General features: G+C 36.5%; 1 protein-coding gene across 1 annotated transcript in view; it reads left to right on the top strand.

The window, feature by feature from the left end:
• TMEM232 (transmembrane protein 232) overlaps positions 1 to 18,862 on the top strand; it is a gene marked incomplete at its 5' end in the record, with an annotated part of 254,920 nt that overhangs the window by 133,574 nt on the left and 102,484 nt on the right. Inside the window, one exon of the mRNA XM_030822062.1 lies at positions 6,024 to 6,271. Coding sequence (XP_030677922.1) covers positions 6,024 to 6,271 — 248 coding nt within the window. The remainder of the gene's footprint in view (positions 1 to 6,023; positions 6,272 to 18,862) is intronic.

The raw sequence follows: 18,862 nt of genomic DNA, 5'->3' as shown, positions 1-18,862 counted from the left end.
TTAGGCCTGGTGGAACTGCCATTAATAAACTAAGTGTGATCAAGCTGAGGAACAGGGAAGAAGGAAATGTGGGGAAATGGGGTGAATGTCAGGCGGGTCAGAGAGATGCAGTCATGAGGGTCAGGTGTGGTATCAGGAATAATGTGGGAGGCCGGATTGAAGTCCCAGCCAGGAAAAATGGTAATTGTGGGAGACTTAACAAAGAGTGGGTACAGCTGAAGGAGCCAGGGAGCAGAAAGTATATGCATCAGGTTGAGGAAGAAAATAGATTTTGGAAGTTATGAGAAATGTAGAGAGTGAGTTGAGCATAGTTTGTGATTTTTAGGGCCTCTTAAAGTATTAAAGCAGCAGCAGCCGCTGCACGCAGACATGAGGGCTAGGCTAAAACAGTAAGTTCAAGTTGTTTGGACAGAAAGGCTACAGGGTGCGGTCCTGGCTCTTGTGTAAGCATTCTGACTGCACTAACTATGCCTAGGAAGGAAAGGAGTTGTTGTTTTGTAAGGGATTAAGGTTTGGGAGATTAATCGGACATAATCAGCAGGGAGAGCAGGTGTGTTTTTATGAGAATTATGCTGAGATAGGTAACAGATGAGGATGAAACTTGGGCTTGACTGAAGTAATGGGGGCTGTCTCTGAAGCCTTGCAGCAGTACAGCGTAGGTAAGCTGCTGGGACTGACTGGTGTCAGGGTCAGTCCAGGTGAAAGCAAAGAGAGGCTGGGACGAGGGGTGCAGGGGAATAGTGAAAAAAAGCATCTTTAAGATCAAGAACGGAATAGTGAGTTGTGGAGGAAGGTATTGAGGACCAAAGAGTATAAGGGTTGGGCACCACAGGGTGGATAGGCAAAACAATTTGGTCGATAAGGCGCAGATCCTGAACTAACTTGTAAGCCTTGTCTGGTTTTAGGACAGGTAAAATGGGAGAATTGTAAGGAGAGTTTATAGGCTTTAAATGGCCATGCTGTAGTAGGCGAGTGATAACAGGCTTTAATCCTTTCAAAGCATGCTGTGGGCTGGGATATTGGCATTGAGCAGGGTAAGGGTGATTAGGTTTTAATGAGATGGTAAGGAGTGCATGATCAGTTGCCAAGGAGGGAGTAGAGGTATCTTATACTTGTGGGTTAAGGTGGGGGGATACAAGAGGAGGATGCAAAGGAGGCTTTGGATTGGGAAGAAGGGCAGCAATGAGATGTAGCTGTAGTCTAGGAATAGTCAGGGGAGCAGATAATTTAGTTAAAGTGTCTCGGCCTAATAAGGGAACTGGGCAGGTGGGGATAACTAAAAAGGAGTGCTTTAAAGAGTATTGTCTAATTTGGCACCAGAGTTGGGGAGTTTTAAGAGGTTTGGAAGCCTGGCTGTCAATACCTACAATAGTTATGGAGACAAGGGAAACAGGCCTTTTAAAAGAAGGTAATGTGGAGTGGGTAGCCTCTGTATTGATTAAGAAGGGGACGGACTTATCTTCCACTGTGAGAGTTACGTGAAACTCGGCATCCGTGATGGTCTAGGGGGCTTCTGAGGCAATTGGTCAGAGTCAGTCTTCAGCTGCTAAGCCGAGAAGATCTGGGAAGGAGTCAGTCAGAGAGCCTTGGGCGAGTTCTAGGGGCTCTGGGAGTGGCTGCCAGGTGAGTTGAACAGTCCGATTTCTAGTGGGGTCCTGCACAGATGGGACACGGCTTAGGAAGAATCCTGGGCTGCAGCCATTTTTTGGCTTGGTGGCCAGATTTTTGGCACTTGTAGCAAGCTCCTGGGGGAGGAGGTTCTGGAGGAATGCCTGGCCACTGCAGTTCAGGCGTTTGGAAGTTCTTGTGTGCTGGAGATATGGCTGGGGTTTGTCTCACAGTGGAGGCAAAGAATTGCAACTTTTTTCTATTATTGTACACCTTTAAGGTGAGGTTAATTAACTCCTGTTGTGGAGTTTGAGGGCCGGAATTTAATTTTTGGAGTTTTATTTAATGTCGGGAGCAGATTGGGTGATAAAATGTATATTGAGAATTAGACGGCCTTTTGACTTCTTAGGGTCTAGGGCTGTAAGGCATCTCAGGGTTGCTGCCAAACGAGCCATGAACTGGGCTAGGTTTTTATATTTGATGAAAAAGAGCCTAAACGCTATCTGATTTGGGATAAAGAAAAAGGAGTATTAACCTTGACTATGCCTTTAGCTCCAGCCACGTTTTTAAGAGGAAATTGCTGGGCAGGTGGGGGAGGGCTAGTCACGGAACTAAACTGTAAGCCAGACCAGGTGTGAGGAGGGGAGGTGATAAAAGGATTATAGGGTGGAGGAGCGGAGGCTGAGGAAGAATTGGGACTTAGCTCAGCCTGGCAAGGAGGGGAGAGGTCAGATAGGTCTGTAGAAAAGGAAGATTAGAAAGACTCAGCAATGCTTGGGGTTGGGACTGAGGGGACAGGTGGGTGGGAAAGAAGGAAGATTTGGGAGGAGTTGCAGTGGGAACACAGAGCAGGGAGGGCCTGATTTGTAAAAGAATGCCTGGACATCAGGCACCTCAGACCATTTGCCTATTTTACAACAAGAATTATTTAGATCTTGCACGATGGAAAAAGTGAAAGTGCCACTTTCTGGCTATTTGGAACTACTGTTGAGTTTGTATTGGGGTCAAGCGGCATTTCAGAAGAAAATAAGATGCCTTGATTTTAGGTCAGGTGAGAGTTGAAGAGGTTTTAAGTTCTTAAGAACACAGGCTAAGGGAGAAGAAGGAGGAATGGAAAGTGGAGGGTTGCCTATAGTGAAGGAGGCAAGTTTAAAGAGAAGGGTAGAGACACGGAGGGAAGGGGTTCGGGGGTTCTTACCCTCCAGAAAAGTGGGAAAGGGGTCAGGGCATGGAAATAAGGGGTTGGGTTGGGGCACAGAGATAAGAGGTTGGGGCGTAGAGATAAGAGGTTGGGGCACGGAAATAAGGGATTGGGGGTTCTTGCATCTTAGAAAAGTACGACTTGCTGCTAAGGGTGAAGGAGAAGGGGTTGAGGGGTTCTTGCCCCTCCTCCAGAAAAGCAGAAAAGGGGTAGAGACACAGAGAGAAGGGGTTGGGGTACTTGCTGCTCCCCCAGAAAAGCAGGACTTACCGCTAATGGTGAAGGACTAAAGTAGGCATCCTTGCGTGGTCTGACACCTCTGAAACGTGGGTGAATAATCAGAGAGGCATCCCTGCAATGATTAAACACCAAGGGAATGCTGTCTTCCCAGTCCATGACCAGTGCCGGAGTTTTGGGTTCATGGATAAAACGTGTCTCCTTTGTCTCTACCAGAAAATGAAAGGAATTGAAATTAAGAGAAGGGAGAGATTGAAGTATGGTGCCAAGATTGAAAGGAGAAAGAGATTGAGGGATAGTGAGGGAGGTTGGAGAAGAGAGTAAAAAGAGGCTGCTTACCGGATTTGAAATTGGTGAGATGTTTCTTGGGCTGGTCAGTCTGAGGACCTGAGGTCGTAGTTGGATCTTTCTCACGGAGCAAAGAACAGGAGGACAGGGTATTGATCTCCCAAGGGAGGTTCCCCAATCCGAGTCACGGCACCAAATTTCATTTGCATCCGTGTGAAGAGACTACTAAACAGGCTTTGTGTGAGCAATAAAGCTTTTAATCACCTGGGCGCAGGTGGGCTGAGTCTAAAAAGAGAGCAAAGGGAGATAGGGGTAGGGCCGTTTTATAGGATTTGGGTAGGTAAAGGAAAAATGGGGGTTCTCTGGCAGCCAGGAGTGGAGGTCACAAGGTGCTCAGTAGGGGAGCTTATGAGCCAGGAGAAGAAATTTCACAAGATAATGTCATCAGTTAAGGCAGGAACAGGCCATTTCCACTTCTTTTGTGGTGGAATGTCATCAGTTAAGGCAGGAACCGGCCATCTGGATGTGTATGTGCAGGTCACAGGGGATATGATGGCTTAGCTTAGGCTGACAATATATAACGTTGTGAAATGGTCAAATTGAGCTAATTAACAAATAACCTCATACAGTTATTATTTCTTTTGTGAGAACACTTAACATCTACTCTCTTAGCATTTTTCAAGATATGATGTATTTGTATTCACTATAGTCAATATGTTGTACATTAGAGCTCTTGAATTTATTGCTTCTAACTGAAATCTTTTGACCACCGTCTCCCCAGCCCTTCACCTGTCAGCCCCTGGTAAACACCATCCTACTCTACTTATATGAGATCAACATTTTAGATTTTACATGTAAGTGAGATCATGTGGTATTTGTCTTTCTGTGCCTGGTTTATTTCACTTAACGTGATGTCCCCCAGGTTCATCCATGTTGTTACAAATGGTAGAATTTTATTCTATTTTTATGGCTCAATACTATCTCATTGTGTATATATACCACATTTTATTTATCCATTCATCTGTTAATGGACACTTAGCTTGATTTCATAGCTTGGCTATTGAGAGTAATGTTGCAATAAACATGGCAGGGCAGCTCTCTCTTTGACATACTGATTTTCTTTTGAATATACCCAGTAGTAGGATTACTGAATCATATGCTCGCTTACTTGCATGATTTTCACCTTATCCTTTGTAAATTTTTTTCATGTTATTCTTTCCCATCCTCTGTGACTTTCACAGTGACACATATTTGCATACCTGCCTTTTGCTATTTTTCTCATTGCTTTAACTGTTTTTCGTTCAGTCTGTCTCCTGAGACTGTACTCATTTTTTCTACTATACTTTTGTCTAAATTCAATAATCAGTCTTTCATCAGTAATTTAATTTAGCCAGGCCTAATTTTGGAACCAGAAAGAGGTTAAGTTAGATGTTCATATACAGAAAAACATTTTCTATTTCTGTTTTTCCTATCGCAAGATTGATATGCATCTAAAATGTATCCTGAGTGACTGGAAATGAGCTGCCTGAAGACAGATAATACTCAATGAAAACATAAAAACAAATGATAAAAGGCAGTATCCGACTTATTTACAAGAAAAGGAATTAATAGCATGTACATACCACGAAGATAAAAAAATTGTAACATATGCCATTTTACTTACATTTTTATTTATTATTACTGATTCCAGCCAGAGAAAATATGCCTCTGGCCATTTTAAAAGAAGTAATTAAGAAGCAATCCCAGACATTATCAAACAGGAATAGGAAATTTCAGAAAATAGCTTTTTTCTGAATAAGTATTGCTTAAATAATGGGAAATTTTTGTATTTTTATATTTTTTGATTTTAGAACATATTCAATTTAGTCAAAATCAAAATCTTAAACATCTTCAATTTAAGACAAATACAAAGCTCTTATTTGCTTTTCACTTAAAATTTTTGCTCAATAAAAATGTTCTGTTTGGCCAGGCATGGTGGCTCATGCCTGTAATCCCAGCACTTTGGGAGGCTGAGGCAGGTGGATCACCTGAGGTCAGGAGTTCGAGACCAGCCTGGCCAACATGATGAAACCCCATCTCTACTAAAAAACCAAAAATTAGCCAGGAGTGATGGTGCATGCCTGTAGTCCTAGCTACTTGGGAGGCTGAGGCAGGAGAATCGCTTGAACCTGGGAGATGGAGGTTGCAGGGAGATGGAGGTTGCAGTGAGCCAAGATTGCACCACTGCACTCCAGTCTGGGAGACAGAGGAAGACTCCTTCTCAAAAAGGGAAAAATAAATGCTCTGTTGATATCAAGAACAGTTTAGATTGTGCCTAAAAAAAAGTCTGATTTAATAAAATGTACATTACTTCAACTGATTAATTTCTTATTAAATAAAATTTCAGAATGCTTATGAAATTCTTATATGGCAAGTATATCAAATTTAAAATAAAAATTACCTAATTAAATTTTCAAAACTTCGAGACTGGATGCATTAATGTTTATTTATTTCACTGAAATTTGCTGTTTTGCTTTTTGAAATCTTTTGGAAAACTGCAATTTTTTTATAAAGATTATTTTTACTTAACAGGAAAAATGCAATATTAGTCAAAGAAAATAAAGATACTTTAAAAAATTTAATAATACATGATTTTTTTTCTCCCATTTAATCCTGTTTCAACTGACTCCTTTCTCTTTTCTTTCAACAGGCTGAGTTAAATGACCCAACGGATCCTTTTACTAGGTATAGTACAAATATTTCATCCAATGTAGGAGAAGAAGTTTTCTCCAAATATATTGGGTGGAGAATTGCCAACACTCTTTCCAAACTATTCTTCCCCCCCGTTGAGGCCCGTGTTCTTCCTTTGAAGAAACCATCAATAAAACAGGATCAAACAAAATACCCAAATAAAAAGCTGGAGGCTGTGAAAAAGCAAGTTCTACATTTCACTGTAAGGTAAAGAGAAGTACTATTGGTTTATTGTTCTAATACATTACAATTCAAAATCCCAGAAATAATAGATGATTATGTGCCACATCATTTAACTCAGTTTCTCTTCTTCAATTCAAATTTTGGCTTGATCACCTCTTAGATGATCTGTCATTGAACAAGTTCTTCCCTTCTCAGAAACTCTTTTTTCGTATTTACAATAGGTATTATTACATAATATAAATCAATATTAATGTAATTCTTGTGAGGTAAATACTAACTTAAAACAGAAACCAAATCATTCAATATTCAAAATTTTAAGACCCTATTTTATGTGTGTATACATACATATATATACATACTTGATATGTATTTTACATATCTAAGTTAGAGTCTTGAACATAGTAAGACTTCAAAAACTGGTAGTTATGAGGCTAATTAGATTTTATGTTTCAACTCCTCATAAGTTTATTTCAAAGGACTCCAGGAAACGTTGGACTTAGGAACGATTTATTAAAGTGAATAATTTTCAAATTTATTTACCATTTCTTCAATGGTAGATTTCTTTCAGATTCTTAGGGTCCCTGTTACCATTTTAACATACACAGAATGTTAAGATGTTAAAAGTCACTTTTAGACAGATTTTAAAAATAGACGAAAAATCACTCCTGATATATAACACAGGCCCTATTTTACATTGTAGATCTCTTAGTAAAGCTTTAATCAAGACAGAAACTTTTATTTACTTTTTAACCCAAGTCATTTGAAGAGTATATTGCTATATTTTTTCCTATTAATTTTAATACATTTACTATAAAGTCAGTTTTCCTTGTATTTTTAATAATTCATTTTTTGATATGTTCAGTGCTCTATTGAGCAATTCATTCCTGATAGGCTGTGACTGATTAATAGATTGCACACTGATTTTGATTTTGCCATTCTGGATTTTTGTTGTTGTTGTTCAGTGTACCTGCTATATATTGTTTTATACATTACATCTGATTGGCTTTGCCTTTGTGCCTTTTTACAATCTAATGTAAGAGACTTTTGTTCCTGGCTTAGAGGAATTTGACCCAGTGAATAAACTTATCTGGACTAAATAGTTGCTGAAAATGCATCTGTAAATTTAAACTTAACTGTAAATTTTATTCAATTCCTGAATATATCCTTTCTTATGTATTTTTCACTTGACTAAGGTATTATCAAGTGTTTTAAATAACTGCTCCATATTTGAAAATGTTGTATTTGCCTCCACAAATGAGAAGTAATTTAGATTAATATGTAAACTCACTTATCCTTTATAACTATTGCCACAGTGTATTACTGTGTTTGTAAAGTCTAGTATAATATGTGATTCTCTTTCCTTTGTATGATCTCTCCACTGTGTTAAGTAATCTCGTACATATTCTCTTTCACGAAAAATGCTCCAAATTTCTATATATTAAAGGTAGAAAGTTAAAGCCTCTTTAGATTGTAGACCCTTCTTTCCCTGATTTACCCCTCATCCCTCCCTATCCTAGGTAATAACATCAGTAATTTCTTGTGTATCCTTTCAGGGTCTATAAAATGCAAATATAATACATTGGTAGTATTTTTAATTTTTTCCCCTTCATTTTAAAATGAAAGCTTAGTAAACATAATATTTGGCATCTTGCATTTGTCATTTAGCCTTATTTCAGATAAATTTTTCCATTCTAGTACGTGGAGAATTTTCTAGTTATTATCATTTTTTAAACAGACAAGTTTTCCTTATTATGGATATGTCACAATTTATTTAACCAGTTTTCTATTGGTTGGCCTTTGGGTTGTTTTAGATTTCCTGTGTACTAGACACAATGCCACAGAGAATAACCATTTACATATGTCTTTTAACACATGTGAAAGAATCCTTGCAGGATAAATTCTCAGAAGTGTAGTTTCTGGGTCAACGTATATATGCCTTTGTAATGTTGTTACATATTTCCAAATGCCTTTCAGAGGAGTTGTGCGAGTTTATATCCCCACCAGCAATATATAAGAGTGCCTGTTTTTCTTTAGTCTTCCCAACAGAGGGTGTTGACAACATTTGGGTTTTAACAATCTGAGAGGTAAAATATGGTTTCTAAATACAGTGTAATTTTTAGCATTTTAATTTTCTTAAGGTAAGTAGTTTGAACACCTTTCGTATGTTTACAGAGCCTTTTGTTTTTTCTTTATCTGGAAATTATTTCTTTTGCCATTTTTTATTGGATTTTTGTCTATACAAAAACCCAGGACTATTTATCTATTAATCTATGTGGCTCTGTCTATGGTAAGAGCTACAAATACTTACTGTTTCTCATCTTTTTTTTTTAATTTTGCTTATAGCATTTTTTTTGCCATATAGTCATTTTTCTATGTAATAGAATGTATTTATTAATTTTCCTCTGTGGTTTATGGATTTTTTTGTTCTATTTATGAAAAGTCTTCTTCACCCTAAGATTAAAGATGACAAAATTTGACAAAATGTGACCAACACTATCTTTTACTATTTTTAAGGATTTGTTATGTACATTGTAAGTATTAGTCTGTTTGAATTTTTTTTTGGTATATGGTGTGAGGTGTAGATCCATCTGCCTATTCACTTGTCTCAAAAATATTTATTGAGCATCCATCTTCCTTTAATAGTTTTCCTGATTTTAATTGCCAACTTTTTCAAATACTAAATTCCCATTTCTTTTTGTGTCTAATTCTGAATTTTTTATTCTAGTCCTTTATTCTAAGCTATTCTAACCGTGAGCCTATATTTGGACTGTGTAATACATTTTAACATGTAGTTTTAATGATTCTCTTATATATGTAATGTAATTAGGCTAGTTCTATATTGCTAGTGCTTTTCAATGTTTTCCTAGCTATTTTGTTTATTCATTTTTATATCAAATTTAGAATTAGCTTGTCTAATTCTAACAATCTAGTTGTAAATTTACTTGCATCACTTAAAAAACTTAAATTAACTTTAGAAAAATTAACACTCCCTGATGTTGAGATATAGCATCTCTAACAATATGGCATGTATTTCCATTTATTCAATATTTCTTTTGAGTTCTTCAGTAGTGTTAAAATGTTTTCATAGGTACCTTGCATTTTTCTTATGTTTATTTATAGGTACTTTATCTCTTTTGTTGCTAATATAAATTAATTTTTTCTCCAAATGTAGCTTCTCATAGGTTGCCCTTATATATTTTCAAAGCTATTGCTTTCTGTGGATTGATTTTGCACTCTACTAACTTGGTAAATTCACTTACTGAATTTTAAGTTTTCTAGATTCACAATTCTGTCACATATAAATAATTTATTTTCTCTTTCCTGATTTTTGTACTTTAACCCTTTTCCTTTCATGTATTTTATCAGCTGAGTATGCCTAGTAAAATATTGATTAAAAATAGTGAGGATAGGCTTTTTTTTTTCTTTTCCTTATTGTTATGAAGAAATCTTCTAGTGTTTTCCAGTTAATCATGATGCTGGCTTTAGGAATGAGAAAGATGCATTTTCTTATGTTCATTAAGCAGTTTTATATAAAAAAAATTGGGCTGTTTATAAGAAACTCATTTTAGATTTAAGGACATGTAGGCTAAAATTGAAGATATGGAAAATGACATTTCTTGCAAATGCTATCCAAAAGAGAACAGGGGTGGCTATACTTACATTCGTTAAAATAGACATTAGGTGAGAAGGTGTTGTAAAAAACAGAGATCATTATATAATGATAAAAGGATCAATTAACTATAAAGATATAATAATTATAGATATATATGTACCCAACATAAGAGCATCTAAATATATAAATCAAATATTGACAGAATTGGAGAAATAGACAGCAATACAAAATCGTAGAAGATATCAATACCCCACATTCAATAATGGATAAAACAAGCAGATAGAAGAGCAATAAGCAAACACTGAACTTGAACAACAGTATAGACCAAATGGACCTAATGGACATAAAGGACATTCCTTCGACCCAACAGCAGCAGCATACACGCTCATCTCATGTGCCACAGAGCTTTCTCCAGCATAGATCACATCTTAGGTCACAAGCAAGTCTTAACAAATTCAAAAAGATAGAATTATATCAAGTTTATCTTCCAATCACAATAGAATGAAACTAGAAATCAATAGCAGAACTAAAAGTAAAACATTCACAAATATGTAGAAATTCTTTCTTTTTCTTTTTCTCTTTCTTTCTTTCTTCTTTCTTTCTTTTTCTTTCCCTCCCTCCCTCCCTCTCTCTCTCTCTCTTTCTTCCTTCCTTCCTTCCTTCCTTCCTTCCTTCCTTCCTTCCTTTCCTTTCCTTTCCTTTCCTTTCCTCCCTGCCTCCCTCCCTCCCTCCCTTCCTTCCTTCCTTGCTTCCTTGCTTTCTTGCTTTCTTGCTTCCTCGCTTTCTTGCTTCCTCTCCCTTTCCTTCTTTTCCTTTTTTGAGACTGAGTCTCGCTCTGTCACCCAAGCTGGAGTGCAGTGGTGGATCTCAGCTTACCGCAACCTCTACCTCCTGGTTCAAGTGATTCTTATGCCTCAGCCTCCCAAATAGCTGGGACCATGCCTGGCTAATTTTTGTATTTTCAGTAGAGATGGGGTTTCACCATATTGGTCGGGCTGGTGTCGAACTCCTGAACTCGTGATCCACCCGCCTCGGCCTCCCAAACTGTTGGGATTACAGGCATGAGCCACCAGGCCCACCCACCGCCCCCCCCCTTTTTTTTTTATCATGTCTTTGTCACCCAGGCTAGAGTGTCGTGGTGTAGTCATGGCTCACTGCAGCCTTCACCTCTTGGGATCAAGCAATATTCCCACCTCAACCTCCTGAGTAGCTGGGACCACAGGTGCATGACACCACATTCAGCTAGGTTTTTTAAAAAATTTATTTTTGTAGAGACAGGGCCTACTTATATTCCCCAGGCTAGTCTCACACTCCTGGGCTCAAGCAAATCTCCTCCTCTGACCTCCCAAACTGCTGGAATTATAAGCATGATTCGCCATTCCAGGTCTTTATGTAGAAAGTAAACAACACACTTTTGAGAAACCCTTGTTTCAAAGAATAAATTTTTTTTAATTAGACAATACCTTGAGTAAAATGAAAATGAAAACACAACATACTAAAACTTATGGATGGAGCAAAAGCAGTACTAAGAGGGATATTTATTTTTGTTAAATGCATTAAAAAAGAAAAATCTCAAATAAACAACCTAAATTTACACCTTAAGGACCTAGAAAAACAAGAAAAAATTAAGCTCAAAGTTAGCAGAAGGAAAGAAATAAGATTAGAGCAGAAATAAAGGAAATAGACAAGTTTCAAAACAAAGAAAAAGTCAACAGAGTTAGTTTTTTGAAAAGGTGAAATTGTCAAGCCTCTTGGTATCCTAAGAAAAAGGAGAGAAGATGAATCAGAAATAAGAGACACAACAGTTGATGCCACAGAAATATAAGGATCATAAGAGACAGCTATGAACAATTACATGCCAATAAACTGGAAAACTCAGAAGAAATGGATACATTCCTAGAAACAGAAAACCTACCAAGACTAAATCATATAGTAATACAAAGTCTGAACATACTTGTAACTACTATGGAGATTGAATCAGTAAATAAAAAACTTCCCAATGATGAAAAGCCCTTGGCCAGTGGCTTCATTGGTGAATCCTACTAAACATCTGAACAATTGAACCCAACATTTCTCAAGCTCCTCCAAAAATTGAAGAGGAGGGAAAGTTTCCAACTAGTTTAAGAGACCAGCTTTATCCTGATACCAAAGCCGGACAAAGACACCACAGGAAAATTATACACCAGTAACTTTGATGAATATAGATGCAAAAATCCTCAACAAAATACTAACAAACAGAATCCAGAAGCATCTTAAAATAATCATACATCATGACTAAAGGGGTTTTATCCCTGCGATGCAAGGAGGACAGTTCAACATACAAAAATCAATTAATGTTATATACCACATTTATAGAATGAAAAATAAAAATTACATAATAATCTCGACAGGTGCTGAAAAGGCATTTGACAATATTCAACACCATTTTATGATAAAAACTGTCAACAAATTTAGAAATAAAAGGAATATACCTCAACATAATAAAGGCCATATATGTAAAGTCCACAGCTAACATCCTACTCGATAGTGAAAAACTGAATGCTTTCCCCCTAAGATCAGAAATAATACAAGGATTCCATTCTTGCTATTTCTGTTCAAAACAAGAAGTCCTAGCTTGAATAATTAGACAAGAAAAAATAAAAGGCATCCATACCAGAACGTAAGAAGTAAAACTGTCCCTGTTTTCAGGTGATATGACCTTATATATATATGTAATCCTAGAGACTCCACCAAAAAACTGTTAGAAGTAATAAATGAGTTCAGTAAAGTTGCAGGATACAGAGTTAACAAATACAATCTGTTACATTTCTGTACACTAACAGTGAGCTATATGATAGATAAATTAGGAAAACATTTACATTTACAATAGTATGAAAAAGAATAAAATACTTAGGAATAAACTTAAATAAGGATGTAAAAGACTTCTAGATTGAAAACTACAAAACCTTGGTGAAATAAATAATACATAAATGAATGGCATTTTATATTCATGTGTTGAAAGAACCTTGCTAAAGTGTTCACAGATTCAATGCAATCAAAATCACAATGGCATTTTCTAAATAAATAGAAATAACAATTCTGAAGTTCATATGGGAACACAAAAGGTTGTGAATAGCCAAATCAAGCTTGAAAAGGAAGAATATACCTGTAGGCATCACACTTTCTGATTCCAAAATATATTACAAAGCTACTGTAATTAAAACTGTATGGTATTAGCATAAAGACAGACATACAGACTAATGAAACAGAATAGAGAGACCAGAAATAAATCCATGACCAGAAATAAATGGTCAATTGACCATTGACAAAGTTTCCAAGAATATATAACAGAGAAAGAAGATTCTCTTCAATAAATGGTGCTAGGAAAGCTGGATATCCACATGTGTAAGAATGAAATTGAACTCTTACCCCAAGCACAAAAAGCAGATCCAAATGGATTAAAGACTTAAAGGTAAGACATGAAACTCTAAAAATCCTAGAAAGTGGCAAAGGAGGAAAACTTCTGGACATTGATCTTTATAACGTTTTCTTGAATACGACACCAAAACCACGGGTGACAAAAACAATTAGACTACGTCAAACTGAAAGTCTAATGCAAAGCAAAATAAACAGTCAACGAAGTTAAAAGTCATCCTACAGATTAGGAGAAAATATTTGCAAACCATATGTATGACAAGGGTTTAATTTCCAAATATATAAGGAATTCCTTCAATTCCATAGCCAAAAAACTCCCAGGTCTACTAAAAATAGGTTAAAAACTGGAATAAATATTTTTCTAAAGAAGACATACAATTGGCAATAAGTATATACAACAATGTTCAATGTCAGTAATCATCAGGGTATTCCGTGAGAGAGAAAGGTCTTGGGGGATGAGAAGTCACCTGAAGAGAAAGGCCACATAGAAAAAAATCAGTGCTCCAGCTGGCAGCCCACAACAAGGCCTTAGACATACTAGGAAGCCATCTTGAACCATACAGCCCAGCCCAGCTCTCAGCTTAATGCACCTGCATGAATGAGCTCAGCCAATACCGTTTAGTGTGTAGATTATCAATCCCTAGTGAGCCCTACCCAAATTCCTCACCCACAGAATTGGAACAGCAGATCATTATTCTATTATTATTATTATTTGAAATGGAGTTTTGTGCTTGTTACCCAGGGTGGAGTGCAATGGTGTGATCTTGGCTTACCACAACCTCTGCCTCTTGGGTTCAAGCGATTCTCCTTCCTCAGCCCCCTGAGTAGCTGGGATTATAGGCATGCGACACCACACCTGGCTAATTTTGTATTTTTAGTAGAGATGGGGTTTCTCCATGTTGGTCAAGTTGGTCTCGACCACCGACCTCAGGTGATCCACCCGCCTCGGCCTCCCAAAGTGGTGGGATTACAGGCATGAGCCACTGCACCCAGCCCATTATTATTTTAAGTCACTAGATTTTGGGATGTTTCTCAAGCAGCAATATAGGATGAAACAAAACTCTTCTTAATTATTATATAATAATCTAATAGTGTCCTGTTAGATCCTCTTGTTGATGATTGATCTAGAAATTTTTCATCAGTAGTCTTAAGTAATATTTGTTTATAATTGTGTATGTCTTTTTTAATCTTTGTCAAGTTTTGCCATCATTGTTATTCTTTGGAAGTTTTCTTTTTTTTTCTGTGTTCTAAAATAATTTCAGAAGACCAGAATAATCTACTCTTTCAAGCTGTGGTGGAATTCCCTTTTTTTAAATTTTTAATTATTATGAATACATACTAGCTGTACATAATTATGGAGTATCTGTGATATTTTAAAACAAGCGTACAATATGTAATGATCAAATCAGAGTAATTAGGGCATCTGTCACTCAATTTGTCATTTCTTTGTGTTAGGAACATTCCAACTCCACCCTTTTATTTTGAAACATACAATAAATTATTAACTATAGTTACCCTATTGTGCTACTGAACATCAGATCTTACTCCTCCTACCTAACACTCTCTCTCTCTCTCTCTCTCTCTCTCTCTCTCTCTCTCTATATATATATAGAACCATTAACCCTCTTCTCTTTATCCCTCTCTCCCTCTTCACTTTTCACTGCTCCTCCTGACTTCTGGTAGCCATCATTCTATTCTCCATCTCCATGAGCTCAATATTTATTTAGCTTCCGAATATGAATGAGAACATGTAGTATTTGTCTTTCTGGCCTGGCTTATTTAACATAATATCTTCCAGTTCCCTCCATGTTGTTGCAAATGACAGGATTTCATTCATTTTTATAGCTGAATAATATTACATTGTGTATATATACCACATTTCCTTTATTTGTTCAGCTCTTGATGGACATTTGGGTTGATTCCAAATTTTGGCTATTGTAACAGTGCTGTGATAAACATGGGAGTGCCATATTCCTTTGATATACTGATTTTCTTTCTTTTGGGTATATACCCAACAGTGGGATTGATGAAACATACAGTGGTTTTATTTTTGTTTTTTTGAGGAACCTCCATACTGTTCTCCATAGTGGCTGTACTAATTTATATTTCTTCCAACAATCCACGAGTGTTCCCCTTTCTCCACATCCTCGCCAACATTCATCATTGCCTGTCTTTTGAATAGAAGCCATTTTACGTGGGATGAGATGATATCTCATTGTCATTTTAATTTTAATTTCTCTGATGATTAGTGATGTTGAACATTAATCATCAGTACCTTATGCTTCTTCTAAGGTAGTTCTTTGTCAAATTTTTATTTTTTCCATGGCTGTTGACAAGATTGATATTCAGCCCAAATGCACATGTATGGCTACATTCTGTTTTGATTGTTGGAAGTCCTGCCTTAAAATCATCTAGAATATCAGTCCTGAATATCAGTCTATTTAGATAGTTCTCTGTCTTAAGTCAATTTTAAAAAAACATATTTTCTTTGAATATTATTTATTTCATCCCATTTTTCAGAATTTGGCCATAATTGAACAACGTAGTCCATTGTGTTCCTATAATTCTTTCTGTTTCTGTATTATTTTGCCCTTAACCAATTCTTATTTTGTGTATTTGAATTTTGTTATTTTTATTCACCTTGGCTAGTTTAGCTAGATGCTAAATCTATTTTATGTTTTGTTTTTTTTTTCAATGAACCAGCTTCTAGATTCTAACTTATGTATTTTTGTGCTTATTTATATGAGTTTGTTACTTCTTTGGTCTATTTTGTGGTTCATTTTCTAATTTCTTGAAGAAAGTGCTAAATCATGTGGGAAAGTTTCTTCCTTGGCATTTGTCTAAATCATTATTTAAGTTCCAAAATCATATGAGTGTTGCTGCCAAAAGGCACACTCAGTAATAATTGAGTGCAGCAAGGCTGGTGGGCAGGCTTTCCTTTGTGTACACAAATAGTCAACAGAAAAATGCTTGAGTTTTGAAATCGTTTTAAGCATTTTTTTTCAAGAATTCTAAAACCAGTGAGGAAGACAGATTCGGGGTTAAGAATCACACAGCCTGGCTTTAGTAGTCTTGTATGCAGAAATAAACATTGCAAAAATACTTCAGTGTATTTCATACATTTTTGTAAAATTGTAACACAATCAAGATACAATGAAAATGGCAGTTCTAAGTGGCCTGGGTATTGGAATGTAGAGTCTCCAGATGTATTCTGTATACTCTGAAGGACAGACATGGAAGAATAATTCATCTGGAGCCACAGAGAGGACATTAAAGTGTACTTTGGTTTTGTGTCATGGATAGTTGAAGAAAGGGATAGCAAAAAATAAACTGGAAAAATAGAAAAAAAATCAATGTTAACAAAAGCAGATTAAGAAAAAGCAAGGGAAAGTGTATACAGATGATGATAAAAAGCCACATGGAGATCAATAGTGCCTGCTGGAACACAAGAGGTGAAAGAGAGAGAGAGGGAGAAAGGGAGAGAGGAGAGAGAGAGTAGACATAGAGGAAATATGTGAAAAAATAGCAAATGGAGAAACAAGAGCAATAAGCAGAAATAAAGATAAAAGATAACAAAAGGAAAGAGAAAAGATATGAGGGAAGAGACATGCTGAAGGTGAAAGGTACAAATAAAAGGATGTGCACAGGGTTAGGGAGAAGGGAAAGACAATATGCAAAGTCAGAGAAGAGTGAGACAAAAAAGGAGCAGGTGGGGCTAAGACCCAAAAAGTCCCGTATCCGCTTTGAGGGATTAGTAAATTAAACTTCTCTTTCAGAGCCTGCAGTTCATTAAATAAATGGCAATCATACATCACTGGTCTTAGAAAAAATGCTATCTGCTTATCCAGTTTTTCACAGTTGATTGCAGACTCTGGCAATTAAATTTAGAATGTCTCGTCCCCAAATGAGAATGCTTCAGCAGCACAGCCAGCTGAGACTTCCTCTAGCAAGAGTTACCTCACTGTTGTTTCATGGAGCAGCATCCCCACTGCACCATTCACATAGTCTATGTGAATGTGACTGCCTGCAGTTGTGCATACTGTCAGCTCCAGTTAGGGGCTAATCTCTGGGTAAAACAGAAGTGAGTGGAATGGAGCTACAGCTTGGTGACAACAAGACAAGCCTAGATCAGGCCGGGTAAACAGTCTTTCCTTTCTTATTAGGAGTATGGATTATATCTGCTTTTTTATAAGTTGTGTAAAAGCAAATTTAAATCTAAGCTATGCATTGAAGAAATTTCTCTGGTTGACTAAACATTAACTTCAGGAAATTGTGTTTCATCCTTTTGCTTGATTCTCTGCCTAAACAAAAGTTCCATAGCTAGCTCCTTTAGTTAGTTCTTCTCCTCCAGCTTCTAGGCTCCCAAATCGAATTAATAGAGTGAATCAACACCTGAGCATGCTGAAACCACACAGGTCTAAATACAAAGACATAATTTAAATCATACAGTTCTTTTTCATCCCTGAAAGGTCTTTATTCATGGTGCCACATCACCGATTCCTCATTTGGTGTGCCTAGATATCTCCATTTTGTGTTTTCAACAAGTGGAAATGTGAAAGACAGCAAGAAGCCAACATAAAAGGACTCCTATAGAAGGTGAGGCACATTTAAAAGGGCAGAGAACAGGAAAATTAAGACAATGTTTCTTTATTGTCTGGGAGGACTAGAGCATGCTTGTTTCAGTGTGAAAACCTGAAAATTTTCTAGAAAGGAGAAGATGAGACCTTCCTTGTTAATGAAGTATCTGCTACATCTTATGACCCATAATCTTTTCCAAAAAAAATTTCCTTGTGTTTTTAGCCTATAGATTCTTTTTAAAAATAATTTTGTCTTTAACAGGTTTATAAACACATGTTTTGCTCTGAGTGGCTTGCAGGTTTGACTTTTTTTCTTTATGTAATTTTTCAAAAGAAAATTGATCATTTTGCTTTTGTATGTTGAATTTTTTTTACTTTTCTTTAAGCTAGTGAAACATGTTGTTGGATGCATGCTCTTTTTGCCCCTCAGCATTTTTTTTAAAATATGAAAAAATCATTATGGTTCTTTATCATGAAAGTTGTAGGCCAAAAAAATAGATATATAATAGTTCTACTTCAAAGCATAGTATTTCTCTCTTCTCTATTTGTCAGTAAAACTATCTCAAGTTTACCTTAAGGCTGAGAATTTAGAACTATGAAGATCAAATTTTAAAAACCCAATTCCTACATCTATACTTTCTTACTTCTGAGGTTTCTCATAAGTGTATTTTCTAAACTTATGCCTCGAATCTCTAAAATCTCATAAACAACTAATTATTTGCATATATATGAAGACTGGGAGAACATTAACAAAACTTTATTCATGCTTAGTTTGTTCAAATTTTTATGTTAAAGAATATTCATCAAACTAGCACCTGGAAGAGAGCCCAGGTAGTGCTAGTAAGAATGAACTGAGAACATTTGCTGTTATTTAGGCAGAAGATTTTACACAGCTGACTTTACAGGAAGGGCATACCCAAGGCTAGTGCTCCTCCTCTGCAGCTTCCTTTATAAAAGGAGCTGGTGCCGTAGTAGAAGTAGGAGTAGCTAACATTTAGTGAATGGTGGAAA

This window comes from Nomascus leucogenys, chromosome 2, assembly GCF_006542625.1.
Source record: "Nomascus leucogenys isolate Asia chromosome 2, Asia_NLE_v1, whole genome shotgun sequence".
NCBI classification, from domain to species: Eukaryota; Metazoa; Chordata; class Mammalia; order Primates; family Hylobatidae; genus Nomascus; species Nomascus leucogenys.
This window is presented reverse-complemented; position numbering and strand designations above follow the sequence as displayed.